Source organism: Dermacentor andersoni, chromosome 3 (assembly GCF_023375885.2).
Source record: "Dermacentor andersoni chromosome 3, qqDerAnde1_hic_scaffold, whole genome shotgun sequence".
Taxonomy (NCBI): Eukaryota; Metazoa; Arthropoda; class Arachnida; order Ixodida; family Ixodidae; genus Dermacentor; species Dermacentor andersoni.
The window spans coordinates 25016302-25042390 of record NC_092816.1 but is presented as its reverse complement, the minus strand read 5'-3'; the positions used below and the strand labels follow the sequence as shown (position 1 = coordinate 25042390).

Here is a 26089-nt window from a genome sequence, read left to right as displayed (position 1 = left end):
AAGCAGCATGCAATTTTCTTGTCTTAGTCACGACCAAACATCACAAGCACAATAAGGCCGGTCGTGTTGCGATACACGCAAAAAAAAAAAAAAAAATGTCGCCAGTCAAGTAATCTAAGGAAGGTATGAAATAATGTTGCTTCCTATGGTGGTGTTGACTGCAGTGAACCAGCGGCTCCCCCTTATTTTTTGCGTCAGCTATACGTGTCTTGCTTTGGAACCGAAGCATATGCATTTATAGGTTGCTGTCACTTTAAGGACAGCACTAATTTTCCCATGCCATAGTATCCGCGACACGCAAAGAGACGCCCTGCAAGCGCAACGAACCTAGGTGTGGAGACGCCGACGGCGTCGACTGTCCGGCCCATCCGACTAGCGTGACGTCACACCGGCGTGCGGAGGCCTTACATTTTTTTTAGGTGGCTTTGCCCCGGCTTGCAGCACGTCAAGGTTGCCTGCCGACGCACGTCCGCAGCGTTCCGTGACCCCAGTCGCCGTGCATCTGTGGCAAGATTTGTCGAAGGACAAGCTCTGTCCACGCCAGGCCAAGAAAGTCGTGTACAACGTTTACGCACAAGTATGCAAAAGAGACCCACAGCTTCATATCACAGACATTCCGGAAGGTGAGCGAGCTGACTGGGCTTAGCGAACGCAGTGGGTACCGGATTAAGCGCGACGTACAGTGTGACACTTTGAAGTCACCGAAGCGCAAACGGCTGCGTCTCCCAGCCGCAGACAGCAATGCCAGAACCGGAAGAACGAGACTGCAACTTCATGGCAGTTTCTCCCTTGCCGCTCTGCGAAGGAAAGTGCACCAGTATTTCCTGCGGAATGAAATTCCAACAGTCGCAAAACTTACTCGAGATGTGACCAGTGATATTAACATGAATATGCCTAAAATGTGTGTGCGTACAATGCAAAGGCTGCGCAACGACGCTGGATTTTCTTTTCGCAAACTGAAGAGAAACTCTCCTTTCCTCGCGAGAAACGACATCTTGTGGCGGCGGCAGTGCCATAGGCAGTACCTGCGTACCATCCGGGAACTTCGCACCCAAAAGCAGTATGTACGATAATCGATCCTTTTTGCAAGTTTTATAGTGTATGGACGAATAAGTGATTCTTTAGCACCCCGTAAACCTGAACCTTTCATTGTTCTGTAAAAAAATTTTTTTCCGAGACGCAAAAGACGCGATCTGCGTTTGGCTGTAATTGTTAGCATAAAAAGTGGTAGCGCCCAATCTTTCTCTGCTCACAAAAGTGCTGTATGCACAAACGCAAGCGTTGTTGCTTGACAGTTCGGTGCATTGTTTATTCTCGCAGAACAGATATTACAGTTAGCGTTCCAAGTGGTCGTGCATCGCCATGCACATTTCAAGGCCCGTTGTGCAGCTCACGCCAATCACCTGGCCAGCGTTTGTACGCTGCGCAGAATAACAGGCTTCACTTTTTGCGTCTAACGAACTTGCGGTGCCTGGATATTGCTTATTTATAATAGCTGAGCAGTGCAAATTCACTCGGTCATTCGCCCATCTTGAGAAACTGAGCTGCGTGTGGGCCTGGCGACATGCTTCAATTCTTTTCGTTGTTTGTTTCTTTTTCGCAGGCACATATACTACCTTGACGAAACTTCAGTCAACGCTGGACATACCAAGGAAAAGGTATGGAAGGATGTGACCGTCGTTACACGCGAGGATTCTTTTCTGGAAGGTCTGACAAAAGGCCTTTACGCACCCAACGATAAAGGTGGCAGACTGATCCTATTGCACGCCGGTAGCGAGGATGGCTCCATAAATTGTGCTTGCCTCGTTTTCCGAACAGCGAAAGGAGCTGGTGACTACCACAAGGAAAATGATGGGCCACAGTTTGAGAAGTGGTTCTCTGAGCAGCTTCTACCAAACATCAAACCACGCAGCGTTATAGTAATGGACAATGAACCCTACCATAGTGTTCACCTCGAGAAAGTACCGACCGCATCAACACGAAAGGTTGACGTTCAGACTTGGCTAACCGAGAAAGGCATCGCGTTTTCTCAGGTTAATTTAAGGCCAGAGTTGCTGGAGCTTGTCAACCAACACAAGAGGATGTTTTCCGCGTATTGCGTGGATGTGGTTGCTAAGACTGCCGGTCACGACGTCGTGAGGCTTCCTCCATACCACTGCGAGTTGAATCCGATGGCACTGATTTGGAGCCAGCTGAAAGGTTATGTAGCGGCTAACAATACCGCATTCACCCTTGCAGCTGTCGAAAAGTTGCTGCAGGAAAGCGTCAATTTTGTAACGGCAGACAAGTGGCTTAGGGCGTGTTCTCATATTCAGGGAATCGAAGAGGAAATATGGCAGCGTGACGGCATTATTGCCGCAAGTCTCGACAGGCTTTAAATTTCACTCGTATCAGATACGAACAGGGAGAGTGATGCGAGTGATATTGAGGTGAGCGGAATGGGAAGAGCCGCCGGGAATGCGGGCACGGTCGCAGAAGCCTCTGCAAAATTGTGTTTTGTGACTGGACTTCTGCCTCAAGCTTTTACTAATCACGCGGCATATGAAATAATTGACTGTGAGGTTTTACGTGCCGAAACGACAGTATGATCCCAAGGAACCGCGTAGTGCTCCACCCTGGGACAATGTGTGCCGCTTCATTTTTCCTTTTAACTTTCAAAGCTTCCCCTTATGCTTCACCAAGGGGGCGCGAAAAATATGTGAACAAATGCGCTCTTTGATGTGCACCAAAATTTAATGTATGGGCGCTGTTACATTTTCCCAACATTGAAATTTGCCCGCAGTGATCGAACCCGCAAGCAAGAAAGAAGAGAACGACGTTGGCCAAGCTGCCTCGGGACCGTTGGAAACGCGCCTATCAACCAGATTCATCTGATTCTGCGTGAAACACCTCGTGTGTAACTATATATATATATATATATATATATATACCACAAGCATGCACGACAGCAATCATCGTAAAAGGCCCATTTGTACCTCGCGCGAAATTTTCGGGCGACTTGGCCACGTAGCCTTCCCTGCTATGCCAGAGAAAGTTGTCGCCAGGCATAGACGCTTACACAGTAGCGCGTGGGCACAAAGCAAAACAGGAAAGCAGCGCTTTCACGACAGAATAAACATTTATTTCGCAGCGACGACCGTCGTTTAAATAACTAAGAACGTAAAGTCACTTAGTAAAAAAAAAAAAATTTAAGAGGCATGTGCCGGCATATTGTAGGGTCATCAGCATGACAAAAGGCTTCGTTATCTCTTATTTAAGCGCTTTTGCTTGCTGGGAAAAATATTCTGTCGTGAAAGATTGGCGTCCTTCATATCCTCGTTTTGCGTCCCCGATCTTTCGCGCATTCTTTATTGAGAGTGTCCGCTGACGTCATCGCTTGGAAGCCGCCATATTGTTTTATAGCCAGCACCGTGAAAAGCTGCGCGTTATCTGGTTCCGCTTGTCTCCAACAACGAAGTAAAAACCGTGAAAATAGAACAAGGAAAGTTTCAATAAATTCTCAGTTGCAAGTGGGCGTCTGTACTGTCCACCTGACCTCTCTTTTCCCGACAAGTTTTCCGCTCAGGACAATGATAAATGTGCAAACCAACTAGCCCAATTGGCTATAGTCATAAAACAAAGCTTCATTCGGGATGTCACACAAATACGCCTCATAACGAGTCTTTCCCGATTTGCCCAACTTGTAGTGTTGCCGTTCCGAACATAATGTGCTAACCACTGAGCTATTGTGCATACTTGATACTTCATAGTGTGTGCGGGTTTTTGCCCGTGACGCATACGACATCGGCGCGTGTCGTTCGAATGTCACGGCTGGCAGAATTTCTTCAAATAAGGACGTCGCTGTGTTCGTCGCGAAGTACTTGCTCTCCAACAGATAGCGGTGTTCGCCGTGAAAGCCTTCGTCTGTCACAGTAAACGAGCTCAGAGTCCGGGGGAACAGCTGACGTTTGATCCAAACGAATGATGAGAAAGCTACGAAGTGACGCCAACGGACACACGAGCAGGACGAAGTTCTCGGCGGATGCTTGCAGTATATTGAGGCGCATTCCCCCGGGCTCTTCAGGCAGGGGTAATCTTTTGCGAATATGAAAAGCCCTCATCACAGCGGAGGAGTTTGCCACGGGAAAGCACACCGCCAAATCCCGAGTTCATTCGATGGTGGCCATATGCAAAATAGTTTTCTAGGAACACGAGTGCACGGGTACAGGAGCGTGTATGGAAGCCTGACAATGTATAAACGTGCAAACATAAATGCGCAGTAAAATGAAATCCCTCACAGAGACGTCGGAATGGAAATAGCCGAGCGAGGAAGAAATGGAATGTCGCGTCCGCGCCAGTGACATTTCTAGCGCTTTAGTCAACAAATATATAAAACATTTCGGTTAAGGAGCTGCGTTTTGCAACATAAAACGCAGATACGCAGGCACAAAAGAGGAGAAAAAAATGATGGATATTTGAGACGGCGCGTTTTTCCAGCGCGCCACATCAAGTGAAATCATGCAACTTCTCGCTGATTCCCAAATGTCAGAACGGCGTCAAATATCGCATCAACGGTTGGCGCAGTCGCACATCTCAGGTTTTACATTTCCAGGCTTGTTGTCAGTTCTCGACAAGAACGCAAGGTGACTTCCTTCTTCCTTACGGAACTTTTTTTCTTTTTTTTTGGGGGGGGGGGGGTGGGGGCGGGGGGGAGCTGCATATTTAAAAAATTCACCGGCCTTAGTATGTCTACAGCGATAGATCTGTCTCGCTTACACATCCTAAAGGTGAATTATTTGTCGCCTTAGACATCAGAAAGTAGCACGTGTACGTCCCATGTTAATGAAGTCAATTTTGGTAATAGTCATGGAAAAGAAGGGGTTGTACGGCTAAAAATGTGCAAACTACGGGTATGCAACAATGACACATACCATATCTGTTAAAGTATTTGGAGGCTGTGTAGAGATTTCTGAAGCTACGCTAATTAATGTGTGGGATCTTCCTTGCACTTTGAATAACGAAGGCGTTACTGTGCAAAAAAGAAAGAAGGATCCTATATGCGATAAGAGCATTAGTACGGCGTATACACAGTAAATTTATTGCTTGGAGTGCATGTGTGCAGCTTCTACGGAGTTTAGAGTTATACTGGAAATTAGTGAATTTAGAAACTCGCTGCATAATCGGTTGAGAACTACAACGATGTAGCTGGAATCTGCGCACACGTCGCGCAAGTCTGTCAATTCAGGCTTTCTACGGTTCCCCACTTTACAGCAAGTAGCAACTTGCCGCAGTGTTCGCTTCACCAAACACTTGATAGCTACGTAGCAAAGTAAGCCCACGTAAAGGAGAAGTACAAAAGGGGGAGGGGGCATGCAAAAAGAGAGCGTGGGAAGGTAATTAGGATATGGTGCAGTTTTGTGCATGAGAGAAAGGTGAAAGGGATTGAAAGAGGAAAAAAAATGGAAATAGATGAGTAGAGGGATATAAATAGTTCACAAAAAATGAGAGGTCGCACTCGATCCTCACCGTTGTAGCACACAATACACAGGTCTCACCTGTGCACACAATGCACAGGTGAGACACTTGGCATGAATTTTAAATATTTAAATAGCCAGCCACCGTTAACTACCGATATCTGCTGTTCAAATTTTACATTTCATTATTTCGTGAAAGTAGTCGCTTTGAAATTCCTAACTTCTGGTTACGTTTAGGGCTACAGTTCTAGTCCATATATATAGTTGGGGCTAGCATAAAGAAAATAACTTCCTGGCACCATCATTCGTTAATTCTGTTATTGTGCTGTGAAGTGAATTGACTGAAGCTGGTCGATTTCTCAGTCAGCCAACACTCAATACACGTAAAAGCTAAACGTTTTTATTATTTATTCCCACATATCGTGCTGGAGAAAGACTGACCTCCAGGCAGTTCGAAAGTGTCAATCTTCAGAAAATTTCAGTGAAAATACACAGCTTAATCTTTCTTCATTACGGGAGGGGTGCATCAAAACTGAACAAAGAATTACGTGCGTGCTTCGTTTCGCCGTCATAGCTCTTCAAAATTGATAAACCACCATTGCTGGGTGCGTGTTTTTTTTTTTTACTTTAGCGTTGACCATTCATGTATACGAAGTAGAGTGAACAAAATGCATAGCCTAACAAACATGCACTCAAGCCCTTCATTACAAGTTTTCACCTGCAGCAGATGGGCTGCCGTCATGACGAATGAGTCGAACAACACTACTCTTATGTCAATCCACTAAAGCTTGCACAGAACTGCCTTACTTATCCAAAATGAATACCTGCTCAGGAAACAGAGTGAAACACTTGTGCTTACCTGCTGTCATTAGAAAACCTGAAAGAGTCCGCAGAACTGAAAATCCTGGTGTCAGAACACCACAGACCACGCAAGAAATGCGATGCCCCAATATGGCCATCTTCGTGTAACGCTTGGTAGACGTGGCTTTCTGGCTGCGTGGCTTTCCAAAAACTGGACAATCGGCCGCTTTCTGTGCAAGTGTTGCTGGAACACCGCCCCCATCACCCGTCGGCCCATAAATCGGTGAAGGCGCTTTTCTGTTTGTTAAGGACGACGGGCTTGTGCGACCATCTGTGACTATTAATGCAATTTCTGTAAAACCACACGCGTCAGCGAACTTGCCGCAATTTCCTTCTTTCATTCCCTCCTATCTCTCGCTGTTATCTTTGTCTTCCCCTTTCCCATCCCCCCGGTGTATGGTAGCCAACCGGACGTTATTCTGCTTAACCTCCCTACCTTCTACTTTTCTTTCTCCTCCCTCCCTGCGTCGTCCGTTCCTTGCATGCCTGACCAAGCGTCTCTGTCTTATCTTTCCCATTTTCATACTTGGTACGGCAACCGAAGCTGATGGCCGAGCGCGATCCGACTTGCGATATCGCTGATAGAGTGGCAAGTGTGAGCGGAGGGAAGCTGGATGGACACAGGAAGTCAACCACTTTAGGATAGTAAGCTGTTGGGCTAGTTGGTTTGACATGATTTTTGGCAGCGATGGCAGCGCATGCGCAATAACGTTCCTGGTGGTTTGTCTCCGACAATATACTTATTTGCAAGTGAGCGTCTTTCTTGTCCACGTTTCCTTTTCCCGCAATGCTCTTGCGCGCCCCTTGGCAAACAAGAAGTCAACCACTTCCCACTCTTCACCCGATTTAAAATTCACAAGAGAAATACAAAAATAATTAAACGGACCGAAGAGCTGATTGCCGCTCACTAAAATTTCTTTATTCCTAAAAGTTTACGAATGACAAGAAATGCGAAGACGATGAGCAAAATGAAAACAAGGTGAAAGCAGGAGAAAACGGTTCAACAAGTGGACTTGCCTTCTGCAAGGCGATATTTGCTTTCCTCGCCAGAGTATATATAGGTGGGATTCGCTTGAAGTGTCACCTTGAAGACAAGTCCACTAGTCGAAACGTTGGCTCCTGTTTTCACCTTGTTCTCATTTTGCTCACCGTCTTGAATTTCCATCTCCCGCCTTCCCCGTGCTTTCCCAACAAATGTGAACATCCACATCTGCTTCGTTCCACGAGATTTTAGGAAGTCCGGCAACCGCTAGGAGCGCGCATGTTCCTTGACATCGAAGCTAGCACTCGCCTTCCGGGCATGGGCAACGTGCCATTAGAAGGCGCGCTGACCGGCCGACCAGTCGACACTCGCGCGGTACTGTAAAACGAGTCGGTCGAGTGTACATGTGCATTTGCAACACTCGTATAATATATGAAAGGGTCCGTATGCCCAAGTACACCGTTGACCAGTCAAATGCGCTGATACATGAGCCTTCTGGTTTCCGAATTCTTTTATAAACGACGGCAAAAACACACACACACACACACACACACACACACACACACACACACACACACACACACACACACACACACACACACACACACACACACACACACACACACACACACACACACACACACACACACACACACACACACACACACACACACACACACACACACACACACACACACACACACACACACACACACACACACACACACACACACACACACACACACACACACACACACACACACACACACACACACACACACACACACACACACACACACACACACACACACACACACACACACACACACACACACACACACACACACACACACACACACACACACACACACACACACACACACACACACACACACACACACACACACACACACACACACACACACACACACACACACACACACACACACACACACACACACACACACACACACACACACACACACACACACACACACACACACACACACACACACACACACACACACACACACACACACACACACACACACACACAAACGCGCGCGCGCGCGCACGCACGCACTCACGCACGCACGCACACACACACACACACACACGCACACACACACACGCACACACACAAGCACACACAAACACAAACACACACACACACAAATAAAACAATGCACAATATAATGCATAGGAAATACTCGTAGGGTAAGAAAGGGTAGAAAAAGGTAGGAAAGTGCGCGTGGTCTCTCACGCCAAAAGTTGTCGAGAAAGTAGAGGCTGAAACGGTGCGGCCACCATTCATTGCTTGCATACACTGTGGGACTTCTTAGCGATCTCCACGGTTCGGCTGGGATAGCTTTCATCGTGGGATAGTTTCTTTTGTTGAATTTCCGCAACATCGACGCATGCTGCAGCTCGACCATTCTTGGCTTGCACACACGCCTTTTGCCGACTATAAGCAGCGTCGCTGCATGCCAAAAGAATGCGCAGAAGATTGCCCACTCACGAGCGCGTGTACCTCGAGATTCGGAGAATTTCGTCACCTCGACGAAGCTCCTGCTGGGTGCTCTGTAGCTTCGAATTCTCTGTTCTTCGGGGAGTTCTACTTCGTAGTACTGTTCGCTCAGTGTAATCTCGGTTTCGTGCCCACTCATCCGCACACTGTCGCCGAAGCCCGACAGGTGAACCGAACGAAATTGAAGGTGCTACGCAGGGTGCATAGGAATTGCGTGCAATTCCTGCCAGGAGAAATGCTGGGCGTAGCTTATGTCTGCATTTTTGAAATTCTGCAGCTGAATTTCAGAAACAAAAAATGAGAACAAGATATGGTGTATACCGCTTTTACTGCGGTGGTTTCCTGGTTGTTCTCCTGCATTTTTCAAAGCAATCGGTAACTTTATCTTCATAAATTTTGAAAAGAAAAAGTATTCGGTGAAACAATAACTCGTGCTTTCTCTGCTAAAACATGACCGAGGGTGAAAAGCTTTCACTAAACTTCTTTTCATTGCGGCTTAGAGTAAATAATTTTATGATTAGTTCCGTGCACAGGAAGCAGGGCTCGGGTGCCTAACCTCTGTTACTGAGAAGCTGTTAAAAAGAGCGGGTGCCTGATAGACCAGTTACAAAGAAACCCATTTTTAAAGAAGTACTAAATACAAAAAACATTTGCTCAACGGGGCGGTATTTCATACATTCCAACAGGCGTGTTAGAAGATTTTATTCGCCGTTTATTTATTATATACTGAGAGTAATATATTGAAATAACGTAGTTCGAGACCAGTTTGTGAAATTGGTCAAGAGGAACGTAAAACAGGCTACACGAGCTCGTCGTTAGTTAAAAGAAGAGCGCCTTACTGACTTCTGCAAATAAACATGGTTAATATTGCGGCAGTGCGGTTACTGTTTGAAGTGTACCGTAATTTATTATTGCTGGTTATTCATGCTGCGCTGCATTCTTGCGTCATTAATTAAGTGATCGATGTATACTACTGTAGCGTTTGATTATGTGGAAGACAACATCGTGTTTGGTGAGTTCGGTGCTACGTGACGTTGTCTATGCAATCGCAAATTTGATGACATGGAGGGAAATAAATTTCTCGTGCCATAATTTGTTTTTGTACGCTTCTCACACTGGCACAGCCTCGCCGATATTTATTAACGTAGCACGCTAGGTTACACACCACATAGCATGTTAGAGCCTCATAACGGCGAGATGCCGCAAAATCGGCGAGTGTTAAGGACAAGCGCAGAAACGGCTTTTCAGCGTGAGTGTCACGTGCTACGCGGTTCCCTAACGGAGAAGACATGCCGTGCTGCAGTAAATGTGCTATCTTGATAAAAATAAATTACAATAAAAAAGAAGTGAAGAAATCGGCTTGTGAACATGCTAAACATGTACCTGACTAATGTGGGTCATCTTTAATGTGCCTATACTTATTTTTATTTATTTTTTTGCATTTCGTCTCCATCGGAATGCGGCAACCGCTGATAGCACGCGAACCCACGACTTCGTACTCCGCTGCACAGAACACCGTAACCATTGAGCCGCTGCGGTCAGTAAAAGAAATTTGTTTGATCTGCTTAAGCGAAATATGTTTAGTATTTTGAAAGAAAATTGCGATAAGAACAGACAGCTCAGAACCAAGATGTTCCTTTCATTTCAGTTACCTGTATCTTTTTGCGCTGAAGCAATGTCATTCTCTACGTATTCGGAGACGTCTTCCTATTCGCCACCATTTATTTTTATTTCCACAATGTTCGTAGCCCACATTTGCTGCCGACCGCATGCAGAGAAACTAAAGTCTAAAACATATCGCTATTTCAAGTAAGCCAAAGGAGATCGAGGCCCGAGTGGCTTTCCGGATGAGACATTTAATAAACGAGCCACATACCTGGAGGTTGTTCCTCTCTGATGCGGCCGAGAAAAGTGGAAATTATACAGACCTGATGAGCACCGCTGTGTGATTCACAGCAGCGAACCACTAGGCACTCAATGCAGCACTGGGCCATTTCGTATGGGCAATGGAATTGTTTAGTGGGGAAGCCCGCAAACGTTCCAGTCCTCTTTATACGATCGAGAGCCTTCCCGCATTTTATTTCTATTCGCGCATCAACTCGGACCGATACGTGCTTCTGAGAGAAGGACTGCGTAGCTAGGCGCTCTGTTTCAGCTTATTTGGAAAAGTGTAACCACAAATATTTGAAGAGAACTAAAGTTGAATTATCTGCATTCTAAAGTTGCGTTATACACTTAGTGTACAGATGCCACTAAGAAAAAGAAGAGCATTAAATAAATAGGTGCCGCATATGTCAGTAAAACCGATCCTAATGACATTCCTTTCATCCTTAGGACCTTCCATTGGCCCCTCTAATCTTAGCCGCTCTTGAAGAAATGTAGACGTGGAGAAGAGCGAGAATTATACAGAAAGGAAAATAAACCATTCCCTCGAATGTTGATGGACCCTCCTTCCCCCTTACTTGGAAATTTGACTTAAGTCAGCATGTTTATAAATGTTCTTTATTGCTTTCCTGGTTTTTCCTTCCGCGGCCGTAACTCAAGCTGTTTTGCATTTGCAAATGGAATGGAACGTATTTCTTTTTTGTACTCGACTCCAAATATTACGCAGTACTTTGCGGCACACATGTTTAAAGTACATGACAGCGTTGTTTCACTTTTTGCGAGTATATGGTTTGTCCGAGTGGACGCGACAGAGAGAATACTGAGTGAGGGTATTTCAGTTCTGTTCATTGCAGGTTGAAAACTATAGGTGCTGCATTTTGTAACGACTTTCCTGCCCTGCAGACTCTACGACATTATCCACCAACCTTTGGATTTACTTGTGAAACAACGCTCACCACAGCTTCGGCGGGCTGTGTGATAGAACGTCAAAACATTTTCACTTCAGTGGGCTTTATTACCTCAAAGACCCTGTTCGAGGTATCGCATAAGGGGTGGTTAGCATTACATAAAAAATAAAGGCAGTTGATTATAGTAAAATACAAGTCCGAACACTTGCCAAAAATATGAATGATATGTCATGGCGACACCATTGCAGAGAAGGTCGTTCGAGTGTTTAGCTGCCCGAGGAAAAATATGAAGCTTGATATGTAAATGTCCCTGTGCAAGAACGAGCAACTTGCATGTAAACTACGTAAAAATTACATCCATCGTCATTGCGATAATAAAAATGAACAGTTTCAGAGACCTTTGGCGAGACAGTCAAACTACAGATAGTGTTTAAATACAGCGATACCGACACAGGACACAGAAATGAGAATAGGACACATGTCGCTGTGTCCCATTCTCTTTTCTGTATCCTATGTTGAAGAGGTCTTTTTAAACATTATGGAAATCCACCAACTCAACTAATCTGCCGTTCTTCTTTAATGTATTAGTGGTCGCAAATTTCACAATGTGCACTTTCTTTACAGTAAGCCTTGACCACCCTTGTGGGCCAAAGGCCCCTAAAAGCGATTTTCATTATTTCTGCCCTCAAAATTAAAATAAAATTGAGGTGTCTAACCTCCTAAATGAAAAAAAAAAATGAAGAGCTGAAAAAAAGAACAGCACATACTCGAAAACGGGAACAGAGGCAGATACGACACCGCATCACTGTCACTGCCCTTGTGGGTGGGTTATTTTCTTAGGTCGTCAAAAATGCAGCGATAAGCCCCTTTCTCTACTCCTTTAACTTCCCCAATCTGCACAATGGGCTATGAGAGACGCCAAGGTGGAGGACTTCAAATTACCTAGGGTTCTTCAACGTGGTTCCAAAGTACGGCACACGAGCATACCTGCCTTTGTTCGTTATCAGAATGCGGCTACCATGTCTGGGAATCGCTGCCATTGCGTCGCCATTCGAAAAAAAAACTGTAATTAATAAAAGACTCCGCACATTTATAGACCTGAATTGTGAATGTGCAACAAAGTTGCCACTGCTTCTTAGAATATACGTTTCACTTTCGTGCCATGACCAATTCCTCTGAATGAGGGATCAACCAATTTTTTGCTAATAATATTCATCTGCTTTTTCTTCCTCCTTGTGCGAAAAAAGCGCCATCTCCCTCTGTTGGCAACCGTAAGGGTCATGCGCTAGTGGTATTAATTCTTCTAAATGTAAAATATCTGCGACAACTGTATTAGCACGACCCACAAAAAGGAGCACCACTGTGGTAAAATAGCTAGCAAAGATGCACAATATCGAAAGAATATATCTGACCGCCAACCACGTGTGCTCATATATCAGCCATTTTCTCAAATTATGAGTAATGACTTAAGGTGTCCGAGTATGAGGGCGAAACAGCCAACCGCTTTGGAACATTCAATTGCTCCTCGCTAATTCAGCGCTGGTATCCCGCTTATCCGGACTCTTTAGCGCCCTTTCTCGTGTTACACGTCCTGTTCAGAGCGAGAGGGAGCAGTGCCAGTTGCACCATTGTTTTTGTTTTCTGTTATAACCATGAACCCGCTTTTCCTTGGGCTCCTGTGCTGCAACATAAGCTTTCTTTTTTAATTCTTGTACTTTTAAATTGTGTTGGCCTAAACATGCGATTTCTCGCAGTTTGCAGTCACGCTTACCGTCGCCCGCTTGGCTGCATGGCACGAACGGGAAGAAAGACATGCGTAACTAAACTGCACGGCGCTCACTTCAATTCTACACTGTTAAGTGCTGCGAAACGTCTGACCCTTGTCTTGTTGAAACGTTCAGCGTGTGGAAGCTGTGCTCACACCAGGCGCACTAGCCCAGATACTACTATGAGTGGGTCGCGGGTTCACTAGCCCATAGTTATGCCTGCATTTCGATGATGACACAATACAAGACTACATTTGAGGCTTCCGTTAGGACGTCTCTCCAACAGTTTCTTTCTTTTTTTTCAAATTATTGAGCAAGTCAATCCCATGGGGCTTACAGGGCATCCGACCTAGAGTACCACTGCACAAGGTGGCAACCTTCCAATTTACTTTGCCGGGTTACCATATGGCCACACATCGAGCAACTGCGCAGGGATCATTAGGCGCGAACACTGCGCTAGTATGCCTTGCCAGCAACGCCACTGGCGAGCTGCTTTATCACGGCCCCGCACTTAAGCTCAGTAAGGCCAGACGCACGGCCGCATTCTCCCGTACTCGTCAGCTACGCGTGTCCCACTAACGAGGACTTTCTAAGCCTGTGCATATAGCAGTAAGCGCCTTTTTCATCGTGCCGCCGATCGACGTGCGGACGCCTCAACTTTCGATCTTGCGTTGGCTAACCAATGGCTGCGTCGCGGGGCAATTCTACGCGCACGCCTCTGCTTGAAAAGAGCGCGACAGAACGAGTAACGATGTTTGCCGAAAGTGCTTCGGCATTTCTGCGAATGAAGTGTAAACAGATCATTCCCTTCCTGTTCCCCACAGTTCTACAGCCAATAGCTAGCTTTCTTTGGTTCTGTCGGCCATTTTCGTGGTAGCTTGTTGATGCTCGGTGGTCGGGCTCGTTATCTCCCTCTCTCTCTTGCTCACTCTTTCTTTCCTATTCTCACTTTCTCTCTGGATTACCGCATGCTCTCTCTCTCTCTCTCGTTCGTTCGTTCGTTCTGTCCGTTCATTCTTTCCAGCCTTTCGCTCACATTGACAATCATCTTCGATGGTTTCTGCCCTATAGCTAAGCACTGGATGCGCTGTAAAATCTCTAGTCATTCCTGTCGTATAAAGTTTGTAAACAGGGATAAGGTGCCTCACAAATCCTTCGCATTTCCTCAAATATTTGGTCAGCCTTTCTGAGGCACCTTATCCCTGTTTACAAACTTTATACCACAGTGTGCCTTTATACCATCTGTCAACCCCTTTCTTGATTGTGGACTCTAGTCATTCCTGTGCCTTTCTTTCTCTTGTCATTTTTTGCGTACACACTAAATAACTAAGGCGCGCAAGTGTGCTTCACTTATGGTCAGCGAGAGAAGATACCACACCCACCAGCGTAAAGGACTGAAAAAGAAAATTTGTCAGTTCTACCACGCTTCCACACGTAATCGGTAGCAGCTATCAAAGTGCCTTACGGTGATATGCTTCTCTTCCGATGCTATTACTCACCTTGTACTTCTCTCCGAGTGCCTTTGCCTCAGCACGTTTTTAGTGAAATAAAATAAAAGAAAGAGATTTAATGACCTCTAATGATGAGAGCTGCTCCCTTTCGCGTTATAGTAATAATAGCAAAAAGTATATTGTAAAATAAGAAGTATAATCACATATCCGAAAAATTTTGGGCAGCGTAAGAAAAAACTGATTAAACCTATCTTCTTATGTTCTTAGTCACCAACTCTGGGCCGTGTAGCGAAGGCTATGGGTCGCATCGGCCAACGAGAAAAGAGAAACTGGAAGAGAAATTTCGGTAAAAGGCATGATTGTCAGAACCGAGGTTAGCTTTTTGAAAATCCGCTTGAACTCCGCTGAGCTACCGAAAGCTCAACGGAGTAGTTAGTTGTCCTCCGTCCAAGACATAATCCTTCGCATTTCCTCAAACATGTTGGTAAATGTGGGCGGTGCCTTTACATCCCCTAGCAATGAATCCCTTGGGATCCTTGGGAATGTCGTCGCTATCTGTGTTCCGCCACTTAAAAGTAACAAGGTAGACCTCCCCTCTAGACGTATGCGGGACAACGTGAGTGACCTCGCTACATGTCTTCCGGAAAAGCCCAGGCGATGCGGGTAGTAACTAGCGTTACGAGGCGCTGTCATGACAAATAACAAGAAGGGAGAAGCCACGAAGCATTTCCACGTAGGACACTTGAAGGTCTGCGCATCATTCGACGATTCGTTGGAAGTAGGAGTAAAAAACAATAGAGGGCTTTTATAAATGTTTAGAAGACAGGACTTCGGAAGTAAAAAAAAAAAAAATCTGAAGGACGACTCAAGGTGTACCTTTGAGTTGCGTTTTGTAATTTCTTTAAGGATTCGAAGCTTCAAAGCATGGTCAACTGGGCGCATCATTTAAATAACACAAAACAACGGGAACGGTGACACACGCAACGATTACAAGAGCGCTACAAACCTGTTACGAGTTATGAGAAGGACAACAACTTTAAGAAGGGTAGATCTTTCGCCGAGGCTTGTAAGGGGTGGTTGTTTTTTTGTCTTAGCGCAATAACGAGAAAAACCATATTTATGGGTGAAAAGCAGGTGTAAATTGCACTGCGCCAACTGTGTTGTATGCTTGCCGAGCAATTCGTTTTATTCCTATTTATTACTTTGACTTCTGCTTCGCAAGTACGTGCCCGTCTGGCCCCTGCCGTCAGCAACACACATGCTTCCCGCTTCAACGAAATATAAACATCCCGCCTCGCATTGTCCACCATGGAGACCAGGGAAAAACAGCCACATGACTTGTATGTTGAATTAAAATTGGGAATAGGCGAGTGCTCAGCAACTAAGTTGGCACAACATAATTAACCTACGCACTTCAAACTTCAGGTCCAAGGAGACCGAAAATGAGGGTCGCAGTTTTCATTTAACCCTCTTGTGATTGTGCGTTGGCCCCCGATAATAGTCGCTGACCCGCGTTACGGGGCTCGAATGTGCAGCGCCTTTGTTAGCCGAAGCCGCGTGCTGGTCAGGCGGCGGTTATTGATCGACCACTTTCGTCGGATAACGAGACGAGAAGCTCCTTGAAAAGGGAGCGTAACGGGAGAAAGTACAGCCGATGCAAGCATCCTATATGCCGGCCGTCCAGGAAAGCCAGCTTACAAGAGCAAAGGGGCGCCAACTGAGATGTGCCGGCCCTCCAGGCGATGGCGTGTGTGTTCATTGTCTTTTCCTACCCGTGTCAGGGGCAACAAAAAAAAAAAAAAAAGCGCAAACTGGGCAGTGACGTTGGTTGAGTTTTGGCCCTAATCACTTCTCACAGGAGGAGTGTTGCACAGTTCCATATTGGACGAAAACGACACCCGTATTCGTGGAGTCTAATTGGCTGAAGATGGCAGCACCTGTTTCCGAGCATTGAATTGGAGGAAGGTGACGCAACCGGGGAGAGGGATGTGATCGTAGACCAGACGGTCGCTTTGTTGAGAGATCGGCAACTTGAGTTTTGGGACGGAGGTCGTTCTCGGTGTCATTTCTATGTCCTCGTGCATAATGTAAATATGCACGTTGTTTTTAAACGTCCTGAATATCATGAATATCAGGCCAGGGCCTGCGATCTCCCAGCGCTTTAATGAAATGGGAAAAATTGAGGGAAGGAAGACGACAGAACAGGTATGATGCTGGTACATGTGCGGATATATATATATATATATATATATATATATATATATATATATATATATATATATATATATGTATGTATGCATGTATGTATACGCACAGGCTGGTGTCGCTCCTCCGGCCAATGTCCCCTCAATACCCCTTAAGCCTTCATCGCCTCATCTGACCGCACTATCTCCTAGCGTATTGAGCGGGCCCTACTATACCCGCCTTGGCGACCATCTCCTCCTATATGCTTTTGCTGTGTTTATCGCGGCCACATATCACGTTTTTGCCGCAAGCGCCAACAAGATGAACCTCGCGGGTACGACATGACGGCATTATCCATCGCATACAGTTTGCTGTACTGTCGCCATGCTCCCGCCAGCTCATTTTAGGATGGGATTGCCTTGCCTCTGCTTCTGCTGCTATCTGTTGTGGGCAACGTGTCGTACATATGACCGACACCGATTATTCGCTTGACGATGAAAAGCACAAGCAACTTCGTCTGCTCGCTGCAGAAGATACCGTGCTACCTCCAGGCTGTCAGCAAATTCTGACCATCACGTTCGACGTCATCGACCATGGAGATGCGTTAGTGTTACCTTCCTCGCGTTGGTTCACAAAGGGGACAGCCATTGTATCAGGCCTAGTTAGATTTGACCATGGGTCTGCGATTCTCGCCGCAAGGAACACAACACCCGAGAAAATTCTCCTTCCTAAAGGCGCCACTTTGGCTTGTGTTGCTGATTCCGAGCCTTTCTGTGTCGTTCCCCTGAAGGCGACTTCCCCTGAAATCTCTTACGCTGGACATTCTCCCTCTACCTCCGCTCTTGCAGCCGTAGTGAGCCCCGACTTGACACCCTCGCAGACGCAACAGTTACTTAGTTTGTTGAAGATGCATGAAACTTCATTCGACGCCCCTTCTTCGACATTCGGTCAGACTTCCGTCACAACGCATCGCATTCAGACAGACGGCAGATCCATCGCACGTCGCCGGCCGTATCGGGTGTCTCTAGCCGAGCGCAAAATTATTGAAGAAAACGTCGCCGACATGCTGCAACGTGAGATAATCCGCCCCTCTGCTAGCCCTTTGTCATCTCCCATGGTTTTTGTCCGAAAGAAAGATGTCTCCGTGCGATTTTGTGTCGATTACCGAGCGCTCAACAAGATTACGCGCGAGGATGTATAACCTATGCCTCGCATTGACGATGCCCTCGATTCTCTGCAAGGTGCAGAGTACTTCTCCAGCCTGGATCTGCGTTCAGGTTACTGGCAAATTCCGGTGCACGAAGACGACGAAGAAAAGACTGCGTTTGCAACCCCAGATGGCCTTTACGATTTCAACGTCATGCCCTTCGGCCTCTGCAATGCTCCCTCAACTTTTGAGCGCATGATTGACACTGTTCTACGCGGCCTGAAGTGGAAAGCATACTTGTGCTATCTGGACGATATCGTTATTTTCTCATCGACATTTGCCCAGCACCTGCAACGTCTCGACGAGGTTCTCACATGCCTCGCTAACGCTGGTCTTCAGCTCAACACCAAAAAGTGCCGTTTTGCAAGCAAAACGATCAAAGTGTTAGGTCACATTGTGAACAAGGATGGGATTCGACCTGATCGTGACAAAATTTCGGTGGTGCTTTGCTTTTCCCGACCAGAAAAGACCAAGGAAGTACGCAGTTTTATTGGCATCGCTTCCTATTTTCGCCGATTCATACGCGACTTCGCCTCTATAGCTGCTCCTTTACACAACCTACTTCGTTCTGGTCCTCCCTTCGTGTGGTCACCGGAATGTGAATCTTAATTCCTTTGACCGGCTGAAGGGCGCCCTCACATCTGAACCTGTCCTGTGTCATTTTGATGAGACTGCACCCATCACCTCGCACACGGACGCTAGCGACCATGGCATTGGTGCTGTTCTCTTCCAGCGAGACACCTCTTTACGTGAGAGAATCGTTGCATATGCAAGCCGCGCACTCACACCTGCCGAGAAGAAGTATACCATCACCGAGCAGAAATGCCTGGCTGTCGTTTGGTCCGTCCAGAAGTTTCTCCCTTATCTCCACGGCCGCTATTTCATCATCGTTACGGACCATCACACCTTATGTTGGCTCTCCACACTCAAGAACTTGTCAGGGTGGCTTGGTTGCTGGATTCTTCGTCTGCAAGAATATGACTTTGAGATCAGCTACTACCGGTCTCATGTCCTGCGGAACCGTTCGAGGTTGTTGGCATTGATCTTTATAGGGCACTTCCCATGACTCCAGCCGGTAGTCGATGGGTTGTTACAGCTGTTGACCAACTCACGCGCCATGCCGAAACAGCTTGTGTCAGTTCTGCATCTGCTTCCGAAGTTGCTACCTTCATTCTTCAAGCCATAATCCTGCGTCACGGCACCCCTCGTGTCCTTCTAAGCGACCGCGGAAAGACATTTCTTTCAGAACTGGTTGGCGAAGTGCTCAGAGTCTCTGGCACAACTGACAAGACTACTTCAGGTTACCATCCTCAGACCAACGGCCTGACTGAGCGGTTTCATCTTACGCTCTCTGACATGATAGTCGCCTATATTCAACCAGATCACAGAAATTGGGACGCACTTTTGCCATTCGTCACCTTCGCGTATAACACCGCCAATCAACGCACAACCGGTTACTCGCCATTCTACCTTGTTTATGGCCGTTCGCCCAGTTCCTTTCTCGATATTTCTTTCTTTTCTGCCCCTGTTAGTTATCTCCATCTTCCTGCAAAGAATATGTTTCCCGCCTTGACCATTGTCGCCGGCGTGCCCGCTTCAACACCGAAGCCAGACAACAGGATCGCGAGGAACACTATAACGCATCTCATCGCGTGGTTTTCTACCAGCCAGGCGATGAAGTGCTGCTATGGACACCAGGAAACTTCTCACACTCCTGGGTTGTGTGAGAAGTTTCAGTCCCGCTTCATTGGCCCATACACGGTCCTGGAAATGACTTCTCCCGTTAATTATCCTGTGACCCCTGTTGTTCCCTCAACTGACCGCCGTTTCCACTCTACCGAAGTGGTCCACGTTCCTCGTATGAAGTCATTCACGCGGCTTTCCCCCTACGTTTAGGCTGCGGTCAGGATGGCCGCTCTCGCACGGGGGAAATTAGTGTGGGCATTTATTGTGCACTCCTTCATTATCTGTATCTTATCATCATCATGTGTGTGCTCTTCTTCTTCATCGTGCAGGTAGTCGCATCATCATAGTGGACTGTGCCGAGGGTCCTTCGCCGCGCCTCTCAGGCTCAATAAAGGTCGGCCCTTACTGTGACGTCACAATATATATATATTCACTGATCATGCGACAAATATTTCCCATTTCTTTATAGCGCTGGAAATGAATGTCATGTCGATATTCCAACTAGCCCGCCTGTCTTCTTTAAGTACTATGAGCTTCACATCACCACGTTGCATAGAAACACATTTTTAGAGCCCAGCTAACAGCAACCCTTAATTGACACACTTCAAAGGTTGCGTGAGCATTAACCTTGACATTCCCCACATTTTCTCAAAATAAAAACTTCGTGAGTGATACACTCTCTCGTAAAAGAGCAAAAAACTCGCGAGCGGTGTTTTGCAGAGCTTCTAGGCGCATTAACAGTTTCGCAATAAAATATGACGCAGCAGTAAACAAATCATCTGCGGAACGTAGAAAGTGCATACACAACTGCTATTGTGAAATGCCAAATGAAATGAAATGTGTAATATTGCCGAAAGGTGACAGATTCGAAAAGGAATATAAATATAAATAGACGCAAATAATATGTGGTTGTTTATTTTAAAAACACTGGTCGGAAACGTAATCTGGCAGTTAACAAGAAAAGTGAAGAACATTCTTTGCGTAATTATTGATATATATGGTACGTATAGCATTGGTTCGCTTACTGTTCAGTCACAGTCATAAAATGCGGCAAAATAGGAATACCTATCGGCCAATTTCCTTTTTTTTTGCAAAAAAGGGCGTCTTTAAGTTGTCCTTTTCTCCCTTTATTATTACTTGCCGCACAGTGCGTGACTAGAATGCAGCTCTTCGAAGACTAACAGCAATTCTTATAACATTCCGCTCTACGCTGGACTAAGAGCTTCGTTATTTCTTCACTAGATAACTTTAATATTTTTGATTAGTCACGTTACCTTACAATCGCCCTCTCTTCTGCGTCGCACCGCAGCACTGTATTTTCCATTTTGCCGTACACTTCAGACATAGCCAAGGTTGTGTGATATGTTACGGGGATGTTGCGAGTATAGAAAGACTATATTTACAATATATACAGGATGAGTCAGAGCAGTTAAGATGGCTGACCACCAACAACACGCAGTAGCCCAGCGTCTCCGATCTTCTTCTTCCTCTCTCTTCTTTCATCCTTCCGTAACAATATTCTTCAAGCTAGGAGCCATAGTTTGGAAAGAAAAGAGAGACTATCATATTCAAAGCTAAAACGCAACACATTGCCTTCCATGACTGTAAGAGTAACATTTTTACAATGAAAGCAATTTAATGTAAACAATGCAGGAGGCTCTCAGGAAGGCAAGCCAGTATTTGTTTCAAAAGCAACATCTTTTTCTGCCTGTTCTATTTCACGCACACGCCGAGAAACCTGAGAGAGGCCCGCTCTCGACTGGCTTTGCAAATGCACCGAGCCCAAGCCATCGCCTCGCCATATGGCGTGTTCGCAGCCTCTCGCGTGAATAAAAAATGGGGAAACGTCGGCAGGTCGAGCCACGCTCCGTTGGCTTTCACTGCTTTCTGGAAATTGCGCGCAGTGGAGAAATTGCAAGGGAGCTGTGGCAGAATTTCGATAAAGCGGCGCTGGAAGCACGCAGTGCGGATTAGCTGATTAGTAACGCTCGCGTACTGCTAGAACTATTGTTTGGGACCGGGCGAACTTGCCGTACTATATTTTTCTTCAAGCGCGAATATTTCTTTTCGGTATACCCGATTCCATACACTGCTATTTTATTCTTATAAATTTAAAGGGGAGCTTGAAATGTTAAATTTTTTATAAAATTTCCATTGATTATGAAAACTGAAAATTTACGTTGGATATGGCATATAATCAAGGATATAACGAAACTTCGCCCGGTCAGACATAGGTGGAAGCGAATCACGATGAATTACCAGATCTGAAGAAATATCGACATTGCAGAATATATGGATTCCTTGTTCACTGACTAGGACAAGCTAACGTTGTTACTTAAGTGCACAACACATGACGTAATGAGCGCGCGTGAACGCGTGGAATATTTCCTTAGTTCTGTCCAGCTACGTATCATTCGGATATTTTTAAACTGTGGCTAAATTTGGCTGGGACACCCTGTATATAAAGCATTTAGGATGTATGGCGACATGAATAATTATCTTGCCAGTTTGATAGAAAAATTATAGTATGAGTACGTCATGCTATAGTCTAATGGCAATGAATGAATGACGATGTATTGTGCTTCCCAATATGCTTCTCGCCTCAGCGCATCAGCGGCTGCACAGTAATGAGGAAGTAAACGCATCTTGCGAATAGAATGTTGTCGGATTGCGCTGCGTAAGGGTGCGCATGCTGCGTCTGAGACCATGATGCGTTCAAGGCGCCCGTCATCAAAAAGCTCGGTGTAATTTGTGTGCGCCCGGGCATGTGCGTGTATGCGTGCGTGCGTGTACTCGTGTTTAGCCACTTTAGGCATTCACAGGAATCTTCGCTGTATATAGATTCCAACTCGTTGGGTCTGCGACACGTTTCTTTTGTTTTTATGTAATCGTTGCTCACCAAGTAGCATGCCCCAATTGCATTTAGGCTTTTTCGACAATGGCAAACCGTTTTTTCACGAATTGTTCCTTTGACTTTGTGTTGTCGATGCGAATTAGGACGAGTCATTCGCCTCGAGAGAGCCGTGCGAACGAAACGCAAACGTTTTACCGCTGTTCTTAATCACGAATGGCCGATCGATGAAGCGGAGCTAATCAAAGAAGCAATAAAACTATAAAGTTCCAAATGCCTCTGCAATAAGCCAGCTTCTTATCTCTGTGGCACTTGCTTTTCTTACTGTGCGAGTGCCCCTCGCCTTATTGAAGCGGGCTACATTTCTTTACTGAACAAATTAGGATGTAAGCGGCTCATCGCTCACTGCATGAAATCGATCGCATGCATTTCTGCTCAGTCCTTCCACTTTCATTTGAAGGCACCGCTGCGTTCTCTTTCTTTCATGGTATGCATCGCGTTTATGTCGTTTTATTTCTATTGTTAGTGAGCGAAAATAGATCACAACAACCGACACATGACTGACTTAGAGGATCTGTCGTTATGAAATGTTTGGGAAAATATTAGCTCGCACAGGAAGGAAGACGAAGAAATGCACCAGTGGATTTTAACATTCCACATTAGGTTTTGCTCATGACGTTTTAGGCAATATTTAAGGTCTTGTATCAGTTTTGTGATATAGTCTATTGTGGATGGCCAGAAGGGATGCCTCCTTTCTAGAGTGAATTAATTATCAAGTAAATTGTGCAATATCATTTCTCATGGATTCAGCTTGCCTGCTTATCATATTGAAGGTGCAGTTTTGCTACTTCTATACGTACACAATATGCATGTCACCCCCCGCTTTTTTTTTTTTAGAGGGGGATGAAAGTTACACAAGACCATTCATTCAATTTACAGCTGTGACGCGTCCAGCCGTTTACTAATTGTAATGATAAAAACAAATAAGGTTCCGAGAATAAACGTCACATATGGAGAAAATCATGCACGAATATATCTAAGAGGAAAATATCTCCATTTGTAGTCCGAGATAGAGCGGTTTTAATCGGGAAGGAGACCTAGATATTAAACTCTATAATAGACTGCACTACACACTATAAATGAATCCCATATAAATCAGGAAGCGTACGAGGGCCGAGACGTACAAGCGCACAAACGATAATGGTACACAGGCGTACTGAGAGCCAAAACATGAAAGCTGGCTGCACTACTGAAAACACAAAATATGAGATACTCCTGTACAGAAGCTTACGAACGTGAGAGCTCCTATCCTCAGGACGACAATTGTTACAACCATAGAGAGCTCATAAAATATCTTTCTCACATTTCCCAGGAATTGGATGAGCCGCAACCATCATTAATTGTGCAGCTCATTTCGCTATTGATAAGGCGCAGTAAGAAGTTGCAGGTGCAATAGGTTCTCGTTAATTTTAACGGGGCCAACGATCTCGTGAAATTTAAAAGCGTTCCGTCTATATCCATATATTGATCACACCACGTGATACGTTGACATTTAAAGGTGTATATCCCGCGCGCTCCAATCTGGAACGTACGGTACTATGGAGGAGGAGGATGAAAACGAAGGAAGGAAAGGTAGGGAGGTCAACCAGATGCACGTCCGGTTTGCTACCCTACACATGGGAATGGGTTTACGGGAAGAAAAGAAAGGAGAGGGAGGGAAGAAGGTACTATCGGTGTGAATACATGCGGATGTCCATAGCTTCACGCCTGTAATCGGTCACTGAGGCCAGTCGCTTTCATGAAACGTAGCAGTGCCCGCCTCGCTTTGTAAGCGTGCGACGCGTGGGGCCATGGTCCGAGAATCTTAGTGTCTGAAAATGGTCGTTTATCCAATTAGTTTAACACTCTCCGAAGAACGTCGCCTTCGTTGTCATAGAGATTACAAAAACACAACACGTGCTCGATCGCCTCTTCACAGTTGCACGAGTCACAGATCAGTGTGTCGGACATCCTACTAAATATCCAAATGTTGTTCTGTTATTAAAACTGACAACAATGATAGTAGAAAATACAAGCAAGTTCCTAGCGAGATTGTACGTGGTCTGGGCCCCGCGCTTCTTCGTCAAAGGAGAAAGCTATAGCCAATAACATAGGTAAAGGAATGGCATGGTGAGCCGGTCTCTATGTAATCCTTTCTATATCCCGAGGAGCGCCTACTCCTGAACGAGATATATTGTGCCCAATTTGTTCAGCTTAAGCCTAATCTTCAGAGAACGAAGTGGGCAGCAAAAAAAAAAAAAAAAGAACAAGTTAGCACATGCACTTGGTGTATTTGTTATTATAAGGAGGACATTCTGAAGTGCCTCCCACGCTGGATTGTTCGTGCTTGCTATCGAAAGCCCTGGCTATTGATCCCAGAAAAAAAAGAAGACAGATGGTTTTACATCCGTTTAAAACTTTCTCATCGTACCGCTGTATACGAGCGAAAAATTCAGTGGTCGCGATTTCCACTCAGAGGGAATTTTTGATGTAGCGTTCACTTTTATTACTCTCGCAGCATTTTAAGAGGTAATTCCTGTTGACAGGATGATTCCAGATTTATTGCTGAAAGAAGAGCGCCTGTCAGTCGGTAATCCATCAAGAAAGATGAAAATTCTGGAATTTCGCGGGTCCTTCTAGAATGCACTCCGGGTTTACGAGGTTCCTAACAACAGTACTCGGACCACTTAGGCGCCGCAGTGATGCACCTCCGCTCTTGAAATGAGCCGTCCTCGCTACGATTGGCGGTCCTCCGCTGTGTCTGAGGGCAACAATGCCGACCAAATTCGTTACGGCGGTCGCGTGTGAGCGTTTCTTGAACAGATGAGACGCTAGCGGCTAGTAGGGATGAAAGTTGAAAAATAACGTGATACCATAGTAAAGGTTTTCCTTTAGTAAGTCAGCCTGACGCAAAGGCGACCCACCAATGTGACATAGCTGATTGTGTGTAGCACACCAGTTTGCAGACATGACCGAGCTGATGGCAGTCGCGATCCTGCTTTGGACGGTAAAAAAGAAAAGACTGGACCAGCTTCTGCCTTTCCGTCGTAGTAATCAACGTCAAGTCAAGGGCTGTAGCGAGGAACTCTGTGACAAGACAACACCTTATAATGCTAAACCTCATGACAAATATCTCCGAGGAGAATATCTCCCAGATCTAAAAGAATAAAAAAAAAATTCTTAGAATCTGATTACGTTGAAGTTTCTTATAAAAGCAGATATAATAATCAGAAAATCTAAGAATCAGTTCATGTTAGGCCTTCTTTCATTGCCTTTCGTTCTGTTTATT

The 26089-nt window shown here is 45.7% G+C and overlaps 1 protein-coding gene across 2 annotated transcripts in view; it reads left to right on the top strand.

The window, feature by feature from the left end:
- Positions 1–465: 465 nt before the first annotated feature.
- The window catches only part of LOC129382006 (uncharacterized), a 51923-nt gene continuing 26299 nt past the window's right edge, over positions 466–26089 (top strand). Inside the window, exons 1-2 of one of the 2 annotated variants that reach the window (XR_008610093.2) lie at positions 466–1060; positions 1604–1658. Coding sequence is in view for 1 of the 2 variants with exons in the window: in XM_072286706.1 (XP_072142807.1) it covers positions 885–1060; positions 1604–2378 (951 nt within the window). In the remaining variant the exon portion in view is untranslated. Of the gene's footprint in view, positions 1061–1603; positions 3505–26089 lie in introns of those variants that run through there. The other variant, XM_072286706.1, reaches the window with a different exon arrangement.